The following is a 24922-nucleotide window of genomic DNA, read 5'->3' as shown; positions in this document are numbered from 1 at the left end:
GGATGAGGCAAGTGTGAGACCTCAGGAAGACATACACAGAGTTGTTTGGGGGGAATTAATATTTAGTGCTGATGCTGAAGCTGCATCACCACAGTGATCAAAAGTGCTGCCCAGAACAGCTCATAGGGGCCTCCAGCAGGTGTTTGTTCCTCCTCATCCTTTCCAGGCTGGCTTTGCCCAGGACACCCCACCATCGATGAGGGCCAGCCCCCCAGGGAGCAGCAGTGGGGAATGGGATGGGTATAAACAAGACAAAATCGGGGACAGGACAAGCTAAAAGTAACATTTGAGGTCACCTAACTGCCATCTCAAAGCTTGTGGCTTTACCCACCTGGGGCCAGGCAACAGCAGCACCACCAACCACCACAGAGGAAGATTTCCAGTCTTGGTTCATGCCTGAGTGGATTCTGGGACTGGCCAAGCACAGGACAGGCTTTCCAGGCTCCTTACCCAGCTCACTCAAGTGTGCAAGTGTGGTGCTCTTGTGCTGGGAGATTCAGATGGGCTCAAAACTTACCAAAAAAAAAAAAAAAGAAAAAAAACAATACTAAACCAAGTCTCCTGCTGGATGGACAGCAACAAGCACTTCCCATGATCTCCATGTGTGCTCTGTATGTAAATGCCATTTTCCTCAGCCTGGAATGCTCAGAAGAAGCAAATAATCACTCTGTTGGGAGGCTGTGATGATTAAAAAGTGATGACACAGGGCTGGGCAGGGACTTCTTCCTCCTCCTCATCTTTCTCCTCCTTCTTTTCCTCCTTTCCTTCTTCCTCTTCCTCCTCCTTGCAGCAGGTTTGTGTGTGGGCAAGGAAGAATCTGACCTGTTGGGGTGTAAGGACCAGAGGTAATTTTAATGAAATTCCACAATCCAACCTCCACCATTGTGAGCTCCCTCATTCCAGCACAGCCAAAGTCCGCTGGACTTAAATAAATAAGCATTTATTTAAACTAATCTGAATATTTATCTCATGTTTAAATGAATAAATATGTAATTGTATGACAGCAGAGTCTTCAGCAAAATCAAGGGCCCTGCATGGAACGCACAGGAAACCCACACCTCCAGGGGCCCATCTCTGCTCCAGAGACTGAGGAGAAAAGTCCTTCCTCATGGACAGAACAGAGAAACACCCACCACAGTCACACTGACAGGCTGCACAGCCCTGAAAATCCCAAGAAATGATTGCAGCCAAGGTCAAGGAGTAGAAAGGAGGCATTGAAAGGATCTGCCCCAGCCAATGTTGCCTCATCACAGCTGTCTTCTTCTCAGTACCTCTGTTTTCCCCTCTCTAAAATGGGACTAATCCCAATTAAATGTATTTATGGGAGGTGTGTCTGCAAGAAAACATTAAACTGGAAGCATGAGCCTGTCAGCCTCTGGGATTTCCCATATTCATCTTTATTTTTACCCTAATTAACTAATTAACATCTCAGACTTGCCTTTGGCTGCCTGCTCTGTTGCCATTGAAAATCTCCTTGCGTTCAGCTCCAGTGTTCAGCATCCTCCTGTTGCCATGGAAAAAAACGCCATGATGTCACCTCCACAAATACAGCTTCAAATACAGACCCCAAAGTTCATGTGTGGGGCTGGGGAGGGATCCCCACAGACTGAGGGACATGGGGCCACCACCTTTATGCAGGAAACTGAATTAGATGGAAAAGTATCAGATGATAATATTTGATAATAACAGGCTTTAGTTTTAAGGAACAAACCAACCGTGGTTGGTGTGAAGAGAGCAGCAGTGAAGGGTCCAGCCCTGCCTGGGATAAGATTTTTAAGCACAGAAAGAAATAACTGCTCAGTTGGAAGTTTTAGGCTGTGGGAACAAATGAAGTGTCTCCATTAAAGGGGAGGGGGAATACTGAGTCAGGGAAATAATCCTTGGTTTGGGAACTTGTGCCTGATGCCTGCAGGCTTGGCCATTTTACTGGTGCTGCTGCATGGAATAAAAACACAAATTCAGATCGTCCTTGAGAGCTGCTCTGTCAAACAAGGCTCCAGGAAGTGAATAGCAGCCCAGCGAGGAAATCCCACAGGCTCTTCCCACACTTCTTTCATTTCTACTTTCCCTTTTACTCCTCTTTATTGCAGGACCTTTAAAGAACAGGTTTGATACCAAGTCTTAGCTGGCTCCTGCCCTACAGCAGGAGACAGGACAGAAATTACTCTTGCAGCTCCTGTCACTTCTAGACCTCCATGACTCATTCTCCTACCTTGTTTTCACCTCCACCCCTGTTCCACAGATGGAGCTGCGGTTCCCTCACAAATGTCACAGTGTCTGCGTGATTCTCCTGCAGCCCTGGCTCCCAAAGGGACTCCATTCCACGGGAAACAGAAGCTGCAGCCTCATACCAAATGACACCAAGGCTGACCCCCAGCCCCAAACCAGACAGGGGGAACAGCCCCAGCCCCACCCCACATGGAGGGCCTGATCCCAGGGATCGCCACATCACACAGGGAACGGAGCCCCACATCATGTGAGACACAGGCTGACCCCCAGATCATAGCGGCTCCTGATCTCAGCCCCACAGCATTCAGGGCACCAGGCCCCTGAACACAGTGCTCCTCAACATACAGGGGACCTGAGCACACAGCCCCACACTACACAGGGCTCACAGCCCCACACTGCACACAGCCCCACAGGGCTCACAGCTTCACCCCATACAGAGCTCACAGCCCCACAGAACTCACAGCCCCACAGGGTCACAGGCCCACACTGCACACAGGGCTCACAGCCCCACAGAGCACACAGCCTCACCTCACAAAGAGCTCACAGCCCCACAGGGCTCACACAGGGCTCACAGCCTCACCCCACAGAGCTCACAGCCCCACAGGGTCACAGCCCCACAGAGCTCACAGCCCCACACAGCCTCACAGCCCCACAGGGTCACAGCCCCACAGGGCTCACAGCCCCACAGAGCTCACAGCCCCACAGGGCTCACAGCCCTACAGGGTCACAGCCCCACAGAGCTCACAGCCCCACACAGCTCACAGCACAGCCCCACAGGGTCACAGCACTCACACCCCACAGAGCTCACACACAGCTCACAGGCCCACAGCACAGCCCCACAGAGCTCACAGCCCCACAGAGCTCACAGCCCCACAGGGCTCACAGCCTCACCCCATACAGCCACAGAGCTCACAGCCCCACAGGGTCACAGCCCCACAGGGTCACAGCCCACTACACACACGGCACACAATACCCACAGCCACAGTACACCCAGAGGCACCCACAGAGCTCACAGGCCCACAGGGTCACAGCCTCACCCCACACAGGGTCACAGCCTCACCCCAGCCCGTGTCACCCCTCCCCACCGCAGACACCCCGCTGTCACTCCTCACGCCCCGTCCCCTCTACCGCCGCCCCCGGAACGCGCTGTCCCCGGAACGCCGGTGCGCGGCCGCGGTTCGCGGGTCCGGGCGGTGCCGGGGCGGTGCCGCGGGCGCGCAGGCGCCGCTCCCGCCCGGCGCCATCGCGGCTGCTGCGGCCACCCCCGGGCCGGCCATGGCCACCGACTCGTGGGCCCTGGCCGTGGACGAGCAGGAGGCGGCGGCCGAGTCGGTGAGTGCGCGCCGGGGCCCGCGGGGGCTCGGGATGGCCCGGCTCGGCCCGGCCTGGTCGAGCGGCGCGGGGTCCCCAGGGCCGCGCGGCCCCCGCCGCCTCCTCACAGAAAACAGCGATCGCAGAAACCCTTTTCGCCCCATTTTCTGCCGTGGGGGCAGGGAGGGCCCGGGGTATCCGATTGTCCCTGGGCTTGGGCTCTTCCTTTATAAGAAAACCCCAAATTTTTATTTATTTATATATTCACTTATTTATTTACTTACCATTATTTTAAAAATTTCTTCGCCTTCATCCATTTTTTGCATATCCAAAGGGCAGAGACGTCCTTGCGATCCGCCTCACCCTCCATCCAGACACTGCACAGCTTCATGCACTCACCTAGCCTCAGCTCTGTCTTCCAGCATCCAAAAAAATTCCTCTTTCTCTCTCTCTTTTTTTTTTTTTTAATGAAAATATGTAACTTTGTACCTCAGAAAAATTGTTTTCTGTTTTTTCTGTGCTTGGGCACAGAATACTCACTGAGGATGTGGGGAAGAGCCTCGGGGCTGCTCCCCCTGCACATTTCAGGTGGTGAAACAAACTCATCCTGGGTCATCTTGTGCCAGACAGGACAGTGCATAGATCCTGTTTCCATCCTGGAATGCTGATTTTCTCCCATTTTCCATCAGCAGAGCTATTGGGGAGTGGAGGCTACAGGACAGAAAACAACCCCTTCTCTGTGTTGTTATTACAGTTTTAAAAACTTGTATTTCTGTTAAAACTCCTGCTTAGAAATAGTTGTATTAAAACTCTTGAAATCAAGTTCCTCTTGTGTCTTCATCCCTTCCAGTTGAGCAGGGTTTATGCAATACTTGATAAATCCAAAGCTCAGGTTTTCCTGGCTGGAATTAGAATATATGGAGCTCTATTTGAACTTCTCTGATTTTGTGTTTTTCCTCATTTCTAGCTGAGCACTTTACACCTGAAGGATGACAAAACCAAACCAGATGCCAATGGTGAGTTCCAGCTGCTCAGATGGGCTTGGAAAGGGGGGAGTGTTTCCCTGTGGGGGTTCAGAGCACTGCTGCCAAAGTAAATTCCTGGTAAATCATGAGATTCCAGGAGAGCTGAGATTAAACAGCAGCACAGACTAAATATTTTGGTGTCTCGGGGAGCTGTGTGAGCAAAATCCTTCGGTGTGGTTGCTAAACTGCACTTGGTGCTTGGGTTTCCTCTGCACAGCAGTGGAGCAGGGCAGTTCTCCTCAGGAAGATGAGCTGTTTGTAGATTTCCCAGGATGTTCCAAAGCTCTGGGGGCGTGGGCTGCCCCCGAGGCCTGAGCTCACCTGTGCCCGCCTCACCTGTTCCCATCCAGGTGCCGTTGTCAAGGCAGATGACAATGTGGAGAAGACGGAGGATGAGGAGAAAGGTAAGTGCCTTCCTGAAAAAAACTTTGGCAAGGAAATTAGTTTAGTTTAATTTTATTATATTCATTTAGTAAGTACTTAAAGTAAGTCTGCCTTATGTCTCAGGACCGCTGATCTTGTATCCTGCCCCAAGGACTTGATTGTAAGACAAGTCCTTCCTCCATAACACTTTTAAAGGCATTGTGTCCTGTAATAACTTGGGAGACTCCTGGATTAGAGTGGAGAGAAATAAGGGGATAGCAGTGTCCTCAAGGCAGGATTGGATACAGGAGCGTTGGATAACCTGGAGCTGGGATTGCTGTAGCAACCAACAAGTTGCATTTATGCAGTGGCTGCTCAGAGGTGGGTAAAGGCTCACATTCTTTCAGAAGGTGGTTTTAGGAACAGATTTGGTAGTGAAACCCCAAAATGCAGCAGTTTAACCTCATTTGGATCTCTCTTATCCTCAACCCTTGGTTTCAGCTCTGAAATCTTTTAAAGTAGCGTTTATCCTCAAACCTTCCTTAAAAATAAAACCCTGGGAGGTGTCTGCCCACATGTCAGAGTGAGGGTTGAGGAGGCCTTATCCTGTCCCAGGTAGATGCTAAGCTAAAAGAATTTTAATAAGCAGAGATCTGGATGTGTTAAAGTCCCCCTTAGAACAGTGCTCATTTGATTTGTCTTCCTGGGCATTAAATGGAGGAATCTCTGGATTCTCTCAATGTCTCATCCAGGAGGTTTGGGCTCTTCAAGCCATTACACTTTAATGAAGAATTTCAGTATTTGGAGGGATTTTGTCTCTTTTAAGTGGCTCAGGAGTTCAGTGGGAGCAAGACCTGGAACGGGCTGTGACTGATGGATTCATATTTTCCACCTCATTTCCCAGAGGACAGAGCTGCCCAGTCCTTGCTGAACAAGCTGATCCGCAGTAACCTGGTTGACACCACAAATCAGGTGGAGGTGCTGCAGAGGGACCCCACATCACCCCTCTACTCTGTCAAGTCTTTCGAGGAGCTGCGCCTGTAAGTGCCTGCTGGGATGAACCAGAGCCTTCTCTGCATGGAGCTGTCAAATCCTGGGATCAGATATATTAAATAGGCTCCCTTATAACTGGATTTTTCAGTTTGTCATGGGGAGCCTTATTTGTAACTTCTGAGAGAGAGAAGTTTTGCTATAACTGCCAGAGCAGATATGAGTTTGGAGCCCATCAGGTAGTTGGAACCTCTCCTCATGTCCTGAAAAATTCCTTGGTTGCATAGGATATATCACTTAAAAGTACATGGGTTTGTGTATCAGGTTACTGCCAACCTGTCATTAATAAGTGAGTGTGTCATTTGTATTATTTAAGTGCAAGGAGAGTTGGTTTATCTGGGTGCCTGGTAGCGGTTTCCATCTGAAACAACAGCAGTGAACAGCACAAAGGGAACAGCTTATCTTTTCCAGCAACACTGGATTTATGTACTGGAGACACCAGTATTTTCCTTCCCTTTGAAAACCTGTACCAGTGCAGCTTTCAAGGGATGATAACTGTGTTTAAGGCATGGTTGATGGATATATGTATTAATATGCTGAAGAGTGCGTCCTGTTGGAATTGCTGTGCTTGTGTTGATCTCAGGTTTGTTGCTCTACAAGCTCTGCAGCAAAATGGGAGCTAAAGAGCTTTCTCCCCATGAAATGCCAGGATGTTTTGCTCTGTTGGTGTTTGTGGTTGAGCGTCTGCAAAAAGAAGCTGAGGTCCTGCAGTGCCTGTTAGACTAATTCATTCCTGTGTTTCAAAAGGCAAACAATCCCAGGGAGTTAATGACAGGGACAGCCAGCCTAATTGAGTCTTCATTTTGTTATGACTCGGGGTATCCTTGGCAACTGGTGCAGAGTTGGGCTTTGTCTGTCCTTGCTTGGAGCAGCACAAGGTTACGTTTTCAAAGAGCTTTTGTTCCAGCCATCGTTGGAAAGCAATACAGGATTTTTGCAAAATTATGTTGTGCTGAATGGGAAGTTACTGCAGTGGGAAATGTGGGCAGGAGACTTGTAACCTGCTTGGAAAGGAGAGCCCTTCTGAGAGCACTCACAGCATCCAGGGAGCACTTGGGGGTCATCAGCTGAGAATTTCCAGCACCATAACCCGGATTTAGGTTGTTCTGGGGTCTCCTTGTCTACACAGGTGTCTGCTGAGAGTAGAAAGCTCCCTGGAGAGAAAGCAGCAGATGAGAGTTTGCTGGCCAGCAGTGTCACCACACAGTTCTGGGTGTGAGGGCTGGCTTGCAGCCACAGATCACAAGGTGTAGTCACAGCAAACTGAGCTAATTATCAGTCACTTACCTGAGCCAGCATCACTCAGCTGTAGTACAGAATCCACACAACCTGCTGAAGTCCTTGCAAGGATCTCATGATTCCTTCATCCTGTTCCTCACGCTTTGTCCCACGTTTGAGTCATCGAGGAGTGATAATTTTGGCACCAAGATTAGGCATGGCTGAGGAAATGGGACTGGCCTGAAGGACAGGATTAACACTTTCTGCTCTGTGATTCCTGGATTGTCTGAAAAGCTGCTTTGGAACAAGCAGTGCTGACCTTAGACACAGGCTTTGCCCTTGAGCTGGGACAGGCAGGCTGACTTATTAAATCCAGGGGTTTTTGCAAAGCTCCCTGTCTAGACTTCCTGTTATCACTCATGGTTCCAGATGCTGACCATAGTTGTTTCACGGGTGGGATTGTAGCAGAGACAGCTCTAGGATGTCTTCTCGAGGGTTTTTCTCACCTTTTTGTACACAAATGAAAACTAAATTGACTTAAATAGGTCATGATATAAAAATTTCTCTTTTCAGGAAACCACAGCTCCTGCAAGGAGTCTATGCCATGGGCTTCAACAGACCATCTAAGATCCAAGAGAATGCCCTGCCCATGATGCTTGCTGAACCGTATGTACACATTCTTCCTACTCTGTACCAGAATAGAAGGATTTGAAAGGCTCAGTGTGCTGCTCCTGAGCGTTGGGTGGGAGGAGGGTGATGGAGAAACTCTCAGGGTATGGAGAAATGTCACAGTGTTTCTGTGGTTATTAACTATGTGACAGCAGCCCTGGATTTGTCCTTTTCCTAGGGCTGGTACTGAGCATGCAGTGCTGTGGGGTTTGGGAGGTTGTTGTCCTTTTCCTCATTAGTTTGGGAAGAAATAATACAAAATGGCTCAGAAATCCTGGGTGGATAGAAGTAGCTGAGGTGCTGATTTTCCTCTCCACCCTGAGGTGGAACATGTGAGGTACTGAAACACTGGGGAAAAAGTGTGAAATGGGAAATTACTGAGAGATAACCACAGCTCTCCTTCCAAATCTCCATAATTGAGAAATGCCAGAGGAGGGTGTTGGGCAGGAAGAAATTCCTGCCCCATGGAGTGTAGCTGGGCAGGTTGGCCATGGATGCAGAGCAGGGGTAAATGTGACAGGATTCAGGTGCCCCCGTGGTGCTTCACCCTCTGAGCTGTGCCTGCTGTGCCCCCAGCCCGCAGAACCTCATCGCGCAGTCGCAGTCTGGTACCGGCAAGACAGCTGCCTTCGTCCTGGCCATGCTCAGCAGGGTTGAGCCTGGGAACAAGTATCCACAGGTAATCTCTGCGATGTGGCTCACTCTGGCCGTGCAGTGCCATCTAGTGAGGAACCTGAGCTGCTGGGAGGCCTTCAGATGCAAATTCATGGCTTGATGGAGCCATGGTGTTATTTCTTTAAATGGTTAAAGGGGATGGAGGTTTGGGGATTTATCGAAATGCCTTCAGTGCAAAAGGTGTAGATTTTGCTCAAAGCTTGTTCCTGTCAGTCCTTCCCATGCATCACACAGGGTACCATTGCTCTGTAAGTGTGTGAAGGGTGAGATAATACAGATGTTATAATTCACGCTTATCACAATCAGAAGCTAACTATTCCTTAACTACAATACATTATAAGCATTTCTTAGCCTATCAGCTTTTGTCACACCATACTACTAATACCTTAAAACTAATCATCTAAAATTACCCCTCATAACTCTTACTACAATGTATCTTTCATAGTTCTATTTCTCCAAAATATTTACTCTTATTTATAAAGTCATTTTTTAAAACTTGTTTCTCATTCCATTTCTCTCTCAACAATGTTTATCCTATTTTATAACATTTTTAAGTAATGTATGTTTACATACAAATGTATACTATGTTAACCTTCTATCAAACTTTGAGAATTTTCTACAAATCCATTTCCTACATGTGAGGAATTAAATTTTTCTGGGAGGACTTAAATCAGAGAAATAGTGCAGGCTGAAGAGGGTTGGCCAAGTGGCTTTGGGGTGGAAGAGAAGTTAACTGTGACAACGGAGCAGACAATGCCTGGAGAGGGACTTTTTAAATCAGATTTCCTCATAAGATGGTTGAGAAACTGTTCAGCCACTTGCATCTTTGTCTTGAAGAAAACTTCAACAAGGATTTTAAAAAGCAAGTGTGATAGTGTTGCCCTGGATGTTGATCACCTCACTCATTATCCTTCTGTTCCTCCAGTGTTTGTGCCTTTCCCCAACATACGAGCTGGCACTTCAAACAGGAAAAGTGATTGAACAGATGGGAAACTTCTACCCGGAGCTGAAACTTGCGTATGCTGTCCGAGGCAACAAACGTGAGTAAGGGGAAACAGGACAAACAGGAATGAGGGAATGATGCTCCTCAGGTGCACCAGAGCAGTCAGGTGGTGAAATGGCTTGGTCAGAGAGGGCCGAAACATTTCCCTGTCTGCAGACCCACCCTAGAGCAGCCCTTCCTTCTGTCTCGGCAGTGGAGAGAGGGCAGAAGATCTCGGAGCAGATCGTAATCGGCACACCCGGCACCGTGCTGGACTGGTGTTCCAAACTGAAGTTCATCGATCCCAAGAAGATCAAGGTGTTTGTGTTGGATGAGGCAGATGTGATGATTGCCACCCAGGGCCACCAGGACCAGAGCATCCGCATTCAGAGGTACGGAGGGACACACAGACAGCGGGGCTGCAGTCGGGACCAGTGTCCTCACCAGTGAAGCAACAAGATTGAAATGACAGATTAGCTCTAGTCCAGGGGGTTCATAGAGGCACAGTGTCAGGGGATGACAAGCAGTTTCATTTTGCAGAATAACACAGAATTGGAAGAGACCTTCAAGACCATCGAGTCCAACCCAGCCCCAACACCTCAACTCAACCCTGGCACCCAGTGCCACATCCAGGCTTTGTTAAACACACCGAGGGATGGTGACTGCACCACCTCCCCAGGCAGCCATTCCAGAACTTTATCGCTCTTTCCATAAAAAACTTTTTCCTGCTATCCAACCTATATTTCCCTTGGTGCAGCTTGAGGCTGTGTCCTCTTCTTCTGTCAGTACTGCCGGGAGAAAGAGACCAACCCCACCTGAGCACAGCCACCTTTCAGGAGCTGTAGAGAGTGATGGGGGCAGCCCTGAGTCTCCTTTTCTCCAGGCTGAACACCCCCAGCTCCCTCAGTCATTCCTCACAGGGTTTGTGTTCCCAGCCCCTCACCAGCTTCGTTGCCTCCTCTGGACTCAGTCGAGTGTCTCAATGTCCTCCCAAACTGAGGGCCCAGAACTGGACACAGTGCTCAAGGTGTGGCCTCAGCAGTGCTGAGTACAGGGACAGAATGACCTCCCTGCTCCTGCTGGCCACACCATTCCTGATCCAGGCCAGGAGCCATTGGCCTTCTTGGCCACCTTACAGAATAAAAATCCTGTCTCTGGAGCAGGGTTCATTCCTTTTTAAGAGGGGAAGTCTGGATGTCTGTGGTCCATGAGGGAGTGATCATGGGTGGGTAAGATTGGTTTTAGTCTTTCCAGGCAATGAAATAACTGGTTCCAGGGTTATGGTTTTCCTTTGCCTGTAGCATGAATTCCATCAGGGTATCAGGAGATGACGGTGTCATGTTGGAACCCTCCCTATTTCTCTCTCTCTTTCAGAATGCTCCCCAGGGACTGCCAGATGCTCCTGTTTTCAGCCACTTTTGAGGATTCTGTGTGGAAGTTTGCTCAAAAAGTTGTTCCTGACCCAAACATTATCAAACTGAAGCGTGAGGAGGAGACCCTAGACACCATCAAGCAGTATTATGTCCTGTGCAATAACAGAGATGAGAAGTTCCGGGCTCTGTGTAACATCTACGGGGCCATCACCATCGCCCAGGCCATGATCTTCTGCCATGTGAGTGCTTCCAGGGAATGGTAGTCCTAGTGAGCCCCTCAGAGTCTGCAAGTGCTAAAACCAAGCCAGATATGATTTCCAGAAAGGAACTGAGAACAAAATTGCCCTTTTTGGCTTCTCTGGCTCCATCTTTGAGTGAAATCCTGAAAGCCACGTTAGTGCTGGCTGGTTTGATTCCCTGGGTTTGTCCATCCAGGAGACGACATTGAACTTCTTTATTCCTGAATGGTCACTGTTATCTCTGAAGTCCTCTGAAGCAAAGATCAGAGTAATGAACGTTATTCCAAAACTCTGAACTGAAAAGGAAAAAAAAGTGGGGTTGGAAAATGGATGAAAATAGGGCATAATGAGGTAATGGGAAGTCTTTTGCTTCTCTAACTGATACAGAGCTGTACCTGGGACTTCATTTCCCTCAGGTAATTGAGGATACACCTCTGGGATCTCACTGTGAATCATACTGAGACTTGGTTTTCTTTTTCTGGAAGCTGCCATAATAATTTTTAGGGAAATATCAGTGCTGACAGCACCAAACAGCCAGGCAAAGTGAGCTCAGACAGGATGAAAGTGTTTGAAATCTGCTGCAGCAGTTTGCTTTTAGGCTGTCTCAAGACATAATTGGAGCTCAAAAAACTGTTTAATTCAAGGCTGTGCAGAGCTCTGTGGGATTTCACAACTACATTCAGGTCTGACCCTGCCATTTTCCAAGCTGAGTAATTGTGGTTTTGTGACAAGTTTCATGAGTTTTCAGTGTATACATGTAGTGTCAGTCTCCAGCAGAGTGAAATCCAAGGAGCAGAGCACAAAGAAAGCGTGTCTTATTAATCAGGGGCTCCTGTGGGGGCTGAGGTGTATTGTCCTCCTTCTGATACAGTTTGTAAGGGAGGCACGGAGCCTCCAGTGGGCCCCCAGAGAGGTTCATTGTCACTTTCCAGCACTAGAACCCCGTCCCAACCGCGGGGCTGGCTGTGTGTTGCAGACTCGCAAGACGGCGGGGTGGCTGGCGGCCGAGCTGTCCCGGGAGGGCCATCAGGTGGCCTTGCTCAGCGGGGAGATGATGGTGGAGCAGAGAGCGGCCGTCATCGAGCGCTTCCGCGAGGGCAAGGAGAAGGTGCTGGTGACCACAAACGTCTGTGCCAGAGGTATGATGTGGAGGAATGGGGCCAGGTGATGCTCTAGGGTTTTAGCTTTCATATTTTTCATGTATTTGTGATCCTGCAGTTCTTTAGCGTAGAACTCTAAACTCCACATACAGTGTTAGCTACTGCTTTCCTATTTTGGGCAGACGCAACAATTCCTCTCCAGGCCTGTCAGTCAAGGACACCTCACTGCCTCAGGCTCCAAGAAATTAAACAAAAGGGAGTTGGGGGGAGCAAACTGGGGATAAATTACTTCATTACCTGAAGCTGTAATTGAAGGATTAACCCCCAACATGCAAATGAACCAAATTTATAAAAGTGAAAACCTGTGGTCCATTTTTGAGTGTGGCCCCTTGGGGGCTTTGTCTGCTTGAGATGTACCTGAAGGTCCTTCAATAAATACACCCACTTTTTATTCCCTTTATTTTGTCTGGCCTCTGTTTTTAGGTAGCCTGAAAAGGCATCCCAGGGAGGGCTGGAAGCAGCACTTCCTAAGATAACACATATCCCTGGCCAGCTCACAGGAAGAATTCACATCCTCAGGTGCTCCACTTGGGAGAAATTGGTGTCCTTACACTGTGTGCCTGTGGGCAAACACAGGATTGCTTGTGGCTTCCTGCTGCTTGAGATGGAGAAGTCCATCCTGTGAGAGTCTGGCACCAAGCCTGCCTTGTGCTGCTGACATTCAGGGTTTGCAGTGAATGTGTGCCCAAGTACGGAAAACTGAAAACCAGTGAAATCCAATTCACTATCCCAGTAGGAATTTGTGGTGTGATTTGACATCCTGGTACAGTTAAGACAGGATTGTACTCGGAAAAAAACAAGTGGTCTTTAGAGCTTTGGAGGGAAGGAGAGAGTTTCTGAAATACTTGAGTGCTGGTAGAATTTCCAGAATATTAAAGTGCCTTTGGCTGTTTCAGTGGGACTCTCTGCCCTAACAGCTCAATGGTTTTTATTTCCACCCCATGAGGATATTGTGGAAAATCTCCATTTCAGAGTGTGAGGGGGCTGTTCCTGCTGCAGAAAGATTTAAGTGAAGTTGTGTAACCCGATGCTCTCTTTTTGTCAGGGATTGATGTAGAGCAAGTGTCTGTTGTTATCAATTTTGACCTGCCTGTGGATAAGGATGGCAATCCAGACAACGAGACCTACCTGCACCGCATCGGCCGCACCGGCCGCTTCGGCAAGCGAGGGCTGGCCATTAACATGGTGGACAGCAAGCACAGCATGAACATCCTCAACAGAATCCAGGAACATTTCAGTACGTACCCTCAGGCTTTCTCCTTTCTCTAAGCTGTTGAATCACTGCAGAATTTCACTTGGTGGATGCTGAGCAGGTCTCGGGGTGTTTGTTGAGCCTTAAACGGGTGGCAGAGGAGCACAGCAGGAGTGTTTGGTGTAGCATCACTTGGGATTGTGACCTGCTGCCTGGGACAGGAGCAGAATAAATCAGGCTGTGTTTGCTGTCTGCCTGGATAGTCCTTGAAGTGGATGTTCTGGAGTACCCAGATGGGCCTTTGATAAAAGGGAACAATTTTAATTTATATTTTTAAAACCTGCCTGAACATTCCCTGATAAACCAGAACTCAGGTCCAGCTGAGGAGGGCAGCGTTCCCTTCTCTGCTCAGTGTTAAGAATCTGACCTATTTCTCTTCTTTCCCAGACAAAAAGATAAACAAATTGGATACTGATGACTTGGATGAAATTGAGAAGATAAATAACTGAAATAGCTGCTGGAACTGGTGTGTGCCCTGCTGTGGAAGCTCTCCCACTACAATTGGATCAGCGTTTGGATTGGCACAGCCTCTCGGCTCGTCCCGAAAAGGACTCTTCAAGATATGAGTACACAAAAATTACCTCATGTTCAAAATTGCAGTTGGACTTCAAATTGTGCAACTATGGGGAGGAAGAGGAAATGTTTACAGAAGCTTTTAACATTTCTTAGTTTAGCCTTAAAATGGGATGATCTTTGGAATTCTGAGAAATACACTTGCCAAAAGAGAGGCAATAGGGAATACCTAAAATTGTAAAAGGAAAAAAAAAACATTATTATCTTTAATTGGAATAATGTGCAGCATTAACCTGGTCAGTTTAAATCCAACAGCTGAATATATAACGGACATAAGGAAAGGGAAAAAAATTAAAAAAAAAAAGAAAACCTAAAAACCCCAAACAAGGCAGCTGGTTTTTGGCTAAATACTTAACTTGTACAAACTAGGATGTCATTCTCTTTGGCACTCCCCTGAGCTCTTTAAGACTCATTTCTGGCTTTCTGATGGATTTGCCCTGCTTTTCCTTCCATAAATTGTCCTGAGGATGTCTCCAGTAGCTCCTACTCACAAACACAGGTGCCATGTGGCTTTGCTGGGCAGTATTTTCTTTTCCTTTGTCCTGGATTTGTTGGGATGTCCGCTCTCCATGACATGGGTGGTGGTGACACTACAGAAGTTCATCTCAAGTGTTTAACCTGGCTATGGTGTGGGTGGGTGGGGTGGGAGGGGCAGTATGAAGGGAACTGTACTAATGGATTGCCTGATTAAATTCACCTCTGTGAATGAAATTCACCATGTGATTAAATGCACCATGCTGTGAAGCTCAGCATGGGTAATGTACAGAGCTGTTGGGCTTCACCCATCAGATACAGGATTAGAAGAACAAACAAATTATGATAGACTGGATTGACCAAAAAATTGTACCTTTAGTACACCAAATTTACCTGTTGCAGTATGTTTCAGTACCAGAGTTTTGAGTCAAATTGCTCAGCCAAATTGCAGGTGGGAAGTGCTCCATAGTGCAAAATAGGTTGTTGATCCCTGCCCCGGGGTGTTCCTTGGAGAAGGAAGGATTCACAGCTCCTGGAGAAGGAAGGATGACGCCTCCTGTGTGTTGGGACCACTCTTGTGCACACAGCTGGACACTGTGGGCTGCTCCCCCAGCCCAGTCTCCAGGAGAAGGAGGCTCCTGAACCAGAACTTAGGGTGCACAGCTCTTTGTTTGGGGGGAAAATGGGACATGCATGAGCAGCCATGGGCCTGCTACTCAGCGTGGGAATCATGTCAAAACAAATGTATAAATTGTAAATTTAAACTGAATTGTTTTCTTTGCAATTTTGGCCATCATATTCTGTTCAAAGACAGGAATATGGATCCTTTTACCAAGTAAAAAAAGGCTCATTTAAAATGTACCTAAAATTTTAGGAAATTGTGCACCCTTTTATCAATTTGTATAAAGGCTTTAGTGAAGAAAAAAACAGCTTAAAATTAAACTTTTTGTATTCTGGGGTGTATCTATTTTTATTCTGTTGGAATCCTATTTAAAGTGGCAGGTGAGTGAGTGCTTGCGTGTGGAGTGGAAGACTTGATTTAATCACCTACTTTCCTAGTACAGTTGAATGACCTGGTGACAGCAGAGTATTGGATTGAATTGTCATGGAAGCTGCTGCTGGTCCTGTGTGCTGTTTCTAATGTACTTTTAATTGGAATTAAAGAACACATACTGAACAATCCCTTTGCTGACTTCTTGCTTGAATACTTTGTTGGTGTTTAAAAGCCTCAGTAAGGACATTCTCAGCCAAAAGTCTTGATACGTTTTGTATTTGTGACAGAATTAATTTTAATGCTGAAATTCTTAAAATATTTCCACTAAGAAGTTTGTTAAATGATGCCACACAATAAATGAGGTCAGATAAATATTGTTCTTCCCCCCATGCTTCTTGTGCTGGACTTAGAATTGCTGCTAAAATCTCCCCAGAACAGTTCTGAATGGAAGAGAAGAACTGAGGGAGAAAAGAGGTGTTTTCCCCGTGCTGTGCTTGCCTAGATCAAGACTTGATATTTTTTGCCCATCTTTGGAGATGCTGTAGCCTGGGTGAGATGATTAGAACCAAACTCATCCATCTTTACCAGGAGGAACATCCTGCAGCATGAGAAATCCACCGTGAGCCAAGTTACTCTGAATTGTCTGATTGTTCTGTTCTTGCTCAGAGCCCCTGTGCTCACACAGCTGCCTGGTGCTCCCCAGCTCTGGTCTCAGCTTGTCACTGATGGAGAGTGCTTCCTTCTTGGCTGCAGGCTTGTGTTGAGCACAGGATGCAGATATCAACTTCAGGAGGCTGGTGTGGAGGGCAGCTGACCATCCAAAGGCTGATTTGGGCAGCCCCTGAGGTATTTGCCTTTAAATTGAAGATTTCTTAAGAGCAGGTGTGATGGATAAACCTCAGCTCATGTAAATCATTTAAAGTTCAAGTTTCAGCCTAAAAGGTTTTATTTAACACAGGATGGAAATACTCTGAAATATAGGAGTAATACAGTACCCACAACAGGCAGAAATAGGGAATTAACTACCTAACTCTGAAGGAAACCTGGAAAATGGTCACTTTTCCTGAAACCAAGTGAAATACTTTGTGGTTCTGTTGAAGGCATCCATATGTTTCAATATCCATGACTGCTGCTGAGTGATTCCCATCACCAACAGCAGCAGGGACCACTGCTCCATCAGATACTGGTTTTACAAAGCTGCTGGACTCTGAACACTTGATTTAGCATCAGGCACCACACTGAGCCAGAACCAGCAATCAGCTTTCTGCTCCTGTTGTGTTTGTGCTCCTGTGCAGAGTTGGTTTGGCACTTACTGAGCTTCAAAATAAATTTGGTTTGCCTCAAAACATTTAAACTCACTCATCTATGTGGCAAGTGGTCCATTGTTAAAGGAGATTAAAAATTACTGCCTTTGACATTCCATTAGAAACTAGAAGATATTTCTCTTTTTTTAGCACAAGCACATTGTGTTTGCCTAAACCTGCCGAGTCACCCAACCAGCCTTTTAATAATGGTGCAGTAAAAGATGGCTTACTGCTTGAGCCAGTTCCCAGTCAAATCTCATTAATATCTTATTTAAAAATTCCCAAAGCAGCACTTGCTCCTTGGACTAACTCATTTCAGTGCAAAGGGGTTAAATGGAATTATCTGTAACATCCCTTATCAACTATCCACCTCTTCTTACCTATGGATCACATGAGCCAAATAAGAGAAGGAAAACTAAGGAGAAAATCCTGTTGCTCTCCAAGACAGCCAAATTAATAATTATTTGTTCTTAAAAAGATCATTTAGTCACAGTTAGAGCTGGACTGAGGTTACCCAGAAAGACCTGAGTCCTCATAGCTATTTTACAATCAGTCTTGCAATTTAATACTTCACAATAACTCATTCCTGTGTTACTACTGTTATTTCCAGATGGGTTTGGGGTTTCATCTCCTTTTCAGTCTCTTGAGAAGACATTTAGGATACTGATAAGCTACTGAAGTGGTCCCGTAGCTAAACCAGTTCTGTTTCTACCTTCCCAAATGGTGCTTCTGCATTCAGAGAAGTGGTACCTTCCCAAAACATGGAAAAGAGGAGAGGTCTTGGAAACCTGAGTTTTCAAAGAACATCAGGAACTTCAACAGACCAGAAAGGCTGGAGGTTGGTGGTGCTGAGGCAGAAATTTGTGATGGCACAGGTGACACAGGCTGTTCTGTATGAATCAGGTTTATCCATCTGAAATACTATTTTCTGAAATACTATTTCAAGTACTATTACATATCCATAACTCTGCTTCCTGGGGATTTTGTGGGAGATAGAAGATTAAGAAGTAGGTGCAGGAAGCATCAGACTCTCAGTTTTTTGGAAGAAGCAATGCAGCTCATTGAGCAGAAGAACCACAGTGTCTCTGTGTGCTTAAAGATCTGCTGCATCGTGCTGCTTGTCCTGTCGGATGCACAGCACGGACTTGGGCAGGATCCTGCACTCCTGAAGGGACTTTGTAAGGTCAGAGAAGCTCCTCCGGGGCACCTCCATGGTTTCAAGGCTGCAATGTTGGTAGTTGGCCAACAGTTTCTGTCCTGCCACAGCAAGGACAGTCTGGAGGCTGTCAGAGGGCTTGAAGTGGTGCTCAAACCTCTGCCCAGAGGGAGACCGGACAGCAAGCAGCACCTGCGGCTCTTCCAGGCTTGCAGGGAGCACCCAGGGGCTCTCCTGCCTTACCTGCCCTCCCCACTGCTCAGGGGAACAGTGGACATGTGAGCTCTCTTCAGTGGGAATGCCACTTCCTGACAGTGTGCTGGCAGATCCCTGTCCTCCAGAAAAAGGCTTGGTGGCTTTTGAAGCATCCTCCTGGCCCTCGCTCACTTCCAGCTGGTTGGTCCATTCGGCCAAGGCTTCCACGGCGCTGCTCCCGGTGCCCTTCCGGCTGATGGAGGGGAGCACCCGGTACCTGTTCAGGGAGGAGGAGGAGGAGGAAGTCTTCAAAGGCACTTTCTGCAGGAGCTTTGGGATTTTCCCAGGAGACACCTGGGCAGGTGGGAACGCTGCTTTTGTGAGCGGTGCTCTCCGGCTCTTCACCAATTCCCAAGGAGAAGGTGCCGGCAGGGAACCTGGCACATGGCATGGACAGGCTTCCGTGCCCTGACGGTGGCTCAAGCTTGGCCTCTGTCCCTTGGCAGATTTGGGCCTGGAGACGTGCATGGCGATGGTGCTGGCCCACAGCAGAGTGGCTGTGCCCAGAGGGAAGCGGAGCTGAGCTGGTGCTGAGTCCTGGAAAGCCGCTGTGGCCATCGCACCTGTGGGCCCAGAGCAGAGGGAGAAGTTACAGGAACTGGCCAGGAGCCTTCAGCCTCCCTGAGGCTCCCACGCTGTGCTCTGTGTCAGGTAATGCCAGATAAACCTGGGGTATCACTGCATGGGCATCACTGGGCATCACTGAGTATCACTGGGAATCACTGGGTATCACTGGGTACCACTGGGCATCACTGAGCATCACTGGGTATCAATCACATGGGCATCACAGGGCATCATTGGGTATCACTGCAAATCACTGAGCATCACATGGGCATCGCTGGGCATCACTGAGCATCACTAGGAATCACTGGGTACCACTGGGCATCACTGGGTATCACAGGGCATCTCTGGGCATCACTGGGTATCACTGAGCATCACTGGCTATCACTGGGTATCACTGGGTATCTCTGGACATCACTGGGTATCACTGGGTATCACTGGGTATCACTAGGTATCACTGGGCATCACTGAGCATCACTGGGCATCACAGGGCATCACTGGGTATCACTGGGTATCACTAGGTATCACTGGGTATCACTGAGCATCACTGAGCATCACTGGGTTTCTCTGGGCATCACTGGGTATCCCATGGGCATCACTGGATATCACTGGGAATCAATCACATGGGCATCACTGGGCATCACTGGATATCACATGGGCATCACTGGGTATCACATGGGTACCACATGGGCATCACTGGGAATCACTGGATATCACATGGGCATCACTGGGAATCACTGGGTATCACATGGGTACCACATGGGCATCACTGCAACCCTGCAGTGCAGTAAGGGCTGGGTCCCAGAAGGTGGGAGATGTGTTCTTTTCAGGGACTGGCTTTGGCAGGAATTGTGTAAAATTGACCCAGAGCTTTGGGGAGTTGTGCCCTTTGCCACTGAATGTAAGTTTTTGATGGAAAGAACAATTTCTTTCTTCTGAAGCTGGAAACAGCGCAAATGGGAGATGAGTGAAGCTCAGAGCACAGCTCTGGCCTTTGCACTGTTCCTGCAGTGGCAGATTCAGTTGCCTTTGTGGATTTTGGCATAAGACTGACTTCACTTCATATTTTAAAGGTATCTCAAAGCCATTGAAATTGAAAAACCCTGATTCAATACACAGAAACCTGTTCTGACTCTCCAGTGACCAAAAGCTTGGTCCAAAAGTGTCCAAAATTCTCTGCTTAACAGAGAATGATTTACCTGAGGGAATGGCTGGAGCTCTGCCAGGGGAGTTTAGGTTGGATATCAGGGAAAGGTTCTTTCCCCAGAGGGTGCAGGCACTGCCCAGGCTCCCCAGGGAATGGGCACAGCCCTGAGGCTGCCACAGCAGCATTTGGACAAGGCTCTCAGGGATGCACAGGATGGGGTGTCTGTGCAGGGCCAGGAGCTGGACAGGATGATCCCTGTGGGCCCCTTCCAGCTCAGGATATTCCATGATCCTGTGATACAACCTCCACTGAGGAGGAAGCCACGTTCTGCTGCGTGTTTCCCAGAGGAAGCTGTGCCTGGAGCTCTCAGCTATGCCAGGACAGACAGCCCAGCCACCGGGTCACAACCTCACAACGTTCTGGAGAAGTGCCACAGGGAACCTCTTCCATTCCTGTGGGTTTTGTGGCAGCATTTACCAAGGGGGAAAAAAATGGTCACCTTGGATTGCTTGGCATTCTCCAGAAATGACACAGTCACATTCAGCTGCTGTTTGTCCCCCAGCAGTGCATTGCTCAGTGCAAACCTCAGGAGTTCAGCAAAGCCAAGGGCAAAACCTTACACCTGGCTTGGGGCAATGCCAGGCACAGCTGGGCTGGGGCAATGCCAGGCACACCTGGCTGGGCAATGCCAGGCACAGCTGGGCTGGGGCAATGCCAGGCACACCTGGCTGGGCAATGCCAGGCACAGCTGGGCTGGGCAATGCCAGGCACAGCTGGGCAGAGGAGGGATGAAGAGCAACTCTGGGAGAAGAATGACCCGCAGGGGTCCCCAGCACAGGAAGGACCTGGAGCTGCTGAGAGAGCCCAGAGGAAGCACCAGGATGAGCAGAGGCATGGAGCAGCTCTGCTGGGAGGAAAGGCTGAGAGAAATGGGATTGCCCAGCCTGGAGAGAGGAAGCTCTGGGGTGACCTCACTGCAGCCTTCCAGTGCCTGAAGGGAACTGATGGGAAAGGTGGAGAGAGACTGTGAGCAAGGGCCTGGAGTGCCAGGACAAGGGGGAATGGCTTCCCACTGACAGGGGGCAGGGTTACATGGGATCTTGGGGTGAAATTCTTCCCTGTGAAGGTGGGCAGGCCCTGGCACAGGGTGCCTAGAGAAGCTGTGGCTGCCCCTGATCCCTGCAAGTGTCCAAGGCCAGGCTGGGCAGGGCTGGGAGCAGCCTGGGACAGTGGAAGGTGTCCCTGCCTGTGGCAGGGGTGGAACAAGATGTTCTTTAGGTTCCCTTCCAACCCAACCCCTTCTGGGATTCTATTCTAAACCAACAGAGAGAACAGCCCCTGTGGCACTTTGCCAGGGATGTGTTTGTTATTTAACATTTCACTTCTCCTCCAGCTCAGCGTGGCCAAGGCAGAGTCCCAGCACACCGTGCCCAGCCCAGCTGACAGACCTGTCCCTCCGGAGCCTCCAGCAGAAGGGGACAGGGACACTGGCCCAGGTGACTCATCCCAGCTTCCCAGGAGCCCGTGGGAGGGACAGGGGCTGTACCTCCCCCTTGCTGCCGCTAACAAATAAACTCCAAGGCAACAACGCACTGAGGCACAACTCCCAAGCGCCCGGGAGCGCTGACAAATGTCCCCAGCGACGCTGCCACTGCCAAGAATGAACCCCCAGCCAACCAACCTGGCAGAAGCCCTGGTGGGGCCTCCGCGAGTGCCTGTACTGCCCCTGCACGGTGTATGACAGAGGGGACAGGCTGAAAACGGGGTCTGGTGAGGGCTGGCATGGGGAACCACAGCCAGGGAGGGCCGTGCCCACAGGTGCCCCCAGGGCCTGGGAGGCTGGGCACTGCACAGCCCCGACCCACAGCACGGGATCCCAGCTGGGCCAGGCTGCAAGGGAAAAGGGCAGCTCATGCAGTGCCACCTCCCTGCGCCAGCAGGGCCAGCCCAGGGCACAGGGCACAGAGCATGGGATACAGCAGGGCACGGGGCACAGGACACAGGGCACAGAGCACAGAGCACAGGGCACAGAGCACGGGGCACAGGGCACAGGGCACAGGGCACGGGGCACAGGGCACAGAGCACAGGGCACGGGGCACAGGGCACAGGGCACAGGGCACGGGGCACAGGGCACAGGGCACAGGGCACAGAGCACAGGGCTGGGGCATGGGGCACAGGGCACAGGCACGGGCACAGGGCACAGGGCACAGGGCACAGGGCACGGGGCACAGAGCACGGGGCACAGGGCACAGGGCACAGAGCACAGGGCACAGGGCACAGGGCACGGGGCACAGGGCACAGCAGGGCACAGAGCACAGGGTACAGGGCACAGAGCACAGGGCACGGGACAGGGCACAGGGCACAGGGCACAGGGCACAGGGCACAGGGCACAGAGCACAGGGCACAGAGACACGGGCACAGGGCACAGGGCACAGGGCACAGAGCATAGGGCACAGCAGGGCACGAGGCACAGAGCACGGGGCACAGAGCACAGGGCACAGAGCATAGGGCACAGCAGGGCACGAGGCACAGAGCACGGGGCACAGAGCACAGGGCACGGGGCACAGGGCACAGAGCACGGGGCACAGGGCACAGAGCACAGAGCACAGAGCACGGGGCACAGGGCACAGATCACAGAGCACAGAGCACAGAGCACCGGGCACAGGGCACAGAGCACGGGGAACAGGGGCACAGAGCACGGGGCACAGGGCATGTGTGCGGACGGGTCTGGGATACCTCTGGCACGGACACTCTCTGGGCAATGTATTACAGGTGTTTAAAGAAGTCCTTCCTCATGCTCAGGTGGAACTTCCTGGGCATCAGTCCCTGCCCAGTGCCCTTGTCCTGGTGCGGGCTGGCCCAGCCCCAGGAGAGCCCTGGCTGCCACAGCCCGGCCGGGCCCACAGCTGGGCCGGGGGCCGAGCCCACGGCCGGGCCCGCGGCAGGAGCGCAGCCCCGCCGGCCGAGCCCGGCCCTGTAGCGCGGCTGCAGAGCCCCAGAAGCAGCCCCCGCTCCCTCCCCCGGTGCCGGTGCCGGTGCCGGTCCCGCAGCGGCCCCGCCGCCCCTCACCTGCCCGCGCCCGCCTCACGGCGCCGTTACCGCGGCCACCGCGGCGCTGCCGGCGCGCGCCACGCCCGCCCACGGCCCCGCCCACGGCGCGAGCCGGCCCCGCCCCAGCCGCGTCCCGTGGGCAATGGGAATGGGAGGGGGAATGGGGATGGGGAATGGGAATGGGGAATGGGGAATGGGGATGGGAATGGGGAATGGGGAATGGGAAGGGGAATGGGGAATGGGGAATGGGGAATGGGAATGGAATGGGGAATGGGGAATGGGAACGGGAATGGGGAATGGGGAATGGGGATGGGAATGGGGAATGGGGGAATGGGAACGGGGAATGGGGAATGGGGAATGGGGATGGGAATGGGAATGGGGAATGGGGAACGGGAATGGGGAATGGGGAATGGGAATGGGAATGGGGAATGGGAATGGGGAATGGGAATGGGGATGGGGATGGGGAATGGGGATGGGAATGGGGAATGGGGATGGGGATGGGGATGGAAAATGGGGAATGGGAATGGGGAATGGGAATGGGGAATGGGTATGGGAATGGGAATGGGAATGGGGATGGGGATGGGAATGGGTATGGGAATGGGAATGGGAATGGGGATGGGGATGGGGATGGGAATGGGAATGGGGATGGGAATGGGGACCGGGGGCGGGACGGGGATGGGGGATGGGGAATGGGGAATGGGGGGAATGGGGAATGGGGAATGGGGATGGGGATGGGATGGGGATGGGAATGGGAATGGGAATGGGAATGGGAATGGGAATGGGAATGGGAATGGGAATGGGAATGGGGACGGGGATGGGGATGGGGATGGGGAATGGGAACGGGGATAGGGATGGGAACGGGGGATGGGGACAGGGAATGGGAATGGGGACAGGGAATGGGAATGGGAATGGGAATGGGAATGGGAATGGGAATGGGAACGGGGAATGGGAATGGGGAATGGGAAAGGGGATAGGGATGGGAACGGGGGATGGGGGATGGGGAATGGGGATAGGGATGGGGATGGGAACGGGAACAGGGAATGGGGATGGGAATGGGGTTGGGGATGGGAATGGGGGATGGGGAATGGGGAATGGGAATGGGGACGGGGACGAGGATGGGGATGGGGATGGGGACAGGGAATGGGAACAGGAATGGGGAAAACAGCCCACGTTTTGGGCAATGCCAGAGCAGTGTGATGCCCGTGCCTGGTGCAAGGTGCAGGGCATGCCTGCGGGCTCCCTGCCCTCCTCTGGGAACAGGGATAGGGAATAGGAACGGGAATGGGGACGGGAACAGGGGAACAGGAGCAGGAATGGGGACGGGGAATGGGAGCAGGGAATGGGGAACAGGAATGGGGAATGGGGAACAAGGAGGGGGATAGGGGTGGGAATGGGAATGTGGATGGGAACAGAGACAGGGACAGGGAGTAGGGATGGGACGGACGCGAATGGGGATAGGGATGGGAATGGGGAAGGGAACAGAAACGGGAATGAGAATGGGAACAGGAACAGAGAATGGGAATGGGGAATAGGAACAGGGATGGGAATAGGAACGGGAACAGCAATGGGAACCAGGATGGATGGGAACGGGAATGGGAAAGGGTACAGGGGTAGGAATGGAACAGAGATGGATGGGAATGGAAATGGGAACAGGCAGGAGTGGGGCAGCTGGGATGTCCCAGGGTGGATCTAGCGATGGGAATAGTGGGGGGACAGTCAGGACATCCCGGGATGGACCCAAGGATCAGGGGATGGACAGCTGGGATGTCCAGGGACAGGCCCAGGGATTGGGCAGCTGAGATGTTCCAGGGTGGACCCAGGGCTGGGAATAGCTGGAGTGTCCCGGTGTGGATATGGGATG

At 50.7% G+C, this 24922-nt stretch overlaps 2 protein-coding genes across 2 annotated transcripts; one reads left to right on the top strand and one right to left on the bottom strand.

Annotated features, from left to right (window-relative positions):
* Positions 1–3431: 3431 nt before the first annotated feature.
* LOC115912270 (ATP-dependent RNA helicase DDX19B) lies at positions 3432–15773 on the top strand. Its single transcript, XM_030963747.1, has 12 exons — positions 3432–3561; positions 4508–4556; positions 4916–4969; positions 5833–5968; positions 7770–7862; positions 8442–8544; positions 9466–9580; positions 9737–9914; positions 10897–11134; positions 12111–12273; positions 13340–13531; positions 13934–15773. Exons 1-12 carry the CDS (start codon positions 3505–3507, stop codon positions 13993–13995), a joined length of 1440 nt encoding a protein of 479 aa, XP_030819607.1. The 5' UTR covers positions 3432–3504; the 3' UTR covers positions 13996–15773.
* Positions 15774–15877: 104 nt separating this feature from the next.
* On the bottom strand, positions 15878–23134 carry UBXN10 (UBX domain protein 10). Its single transcript, XM_030963748.1, has 2 exons — positions 23080–23134; positions 15878–18865 (listed from the first exon to the last, which is right to left on the bottom strand). Exon 2 carries the CDS (start codon positions 18858–18860, stop codon positions 17985–17987), a length of 876 nt encoding a protein of 291 aa, XP_030819608.1. The 5' UTR covers positions 18861–18865; positions 23080–23134; the 3' UTR covers positions 15878–17984.
* Between the last annotated feature and the right edge of the window lie 1788 nt (positions 23135–24922).

The sequence above is a fragment of the Camarhynchus parvulus genome, chromosome 21 (genome assembly GCF_901933205.1).
Source record: "Camarhynchus parvulus chromosome 21, STF_HiC, whole genome shotgun sequence".
Taxonomy (NCBI): domain Eukaryota; kingdom Metazoa; phylum Chordata; class Aves; order Passeriformes; family Thraupidae; genus Camarhynchus; species Camarhynchus parvulus.
This window is presented reverse-complemented; position numbering and strand designations above follow the sequence as displayed.

Bases quoted from the DNA above. Each gene is read 5' to 3' on its own strand.
- UBXN10 (XM_030963748.1), bottom strand. From the start codon at position 18,860: ATGGCCACAGCGGCTTTCCAGGACTCAGCACCAGCTCAGCTCCGCTTC.
- LOC115912270 (XM_030963747.1), top strand. From the start codon at position 3,505: ATGGCCACCGACTCGTGGGCCCTGGCCGTGGACGAGCAGGAGGCGGCG. The intron at 5,969-7,769 runs GTAAGTGCCTGC...TTCTCTTTTCAG, and splicing joins TCTTTCGAGGAGCTGCGCCT to GAAACCACAGCTCCTGCAAG. The intron at 11,135-12,110 runs GTGAGTGCTTCC...TGTGTGTTGCAG, and splicing joins AGGCCATGATCTTCTGCCAT to ACTCGCAAGACGGCGGGGTG.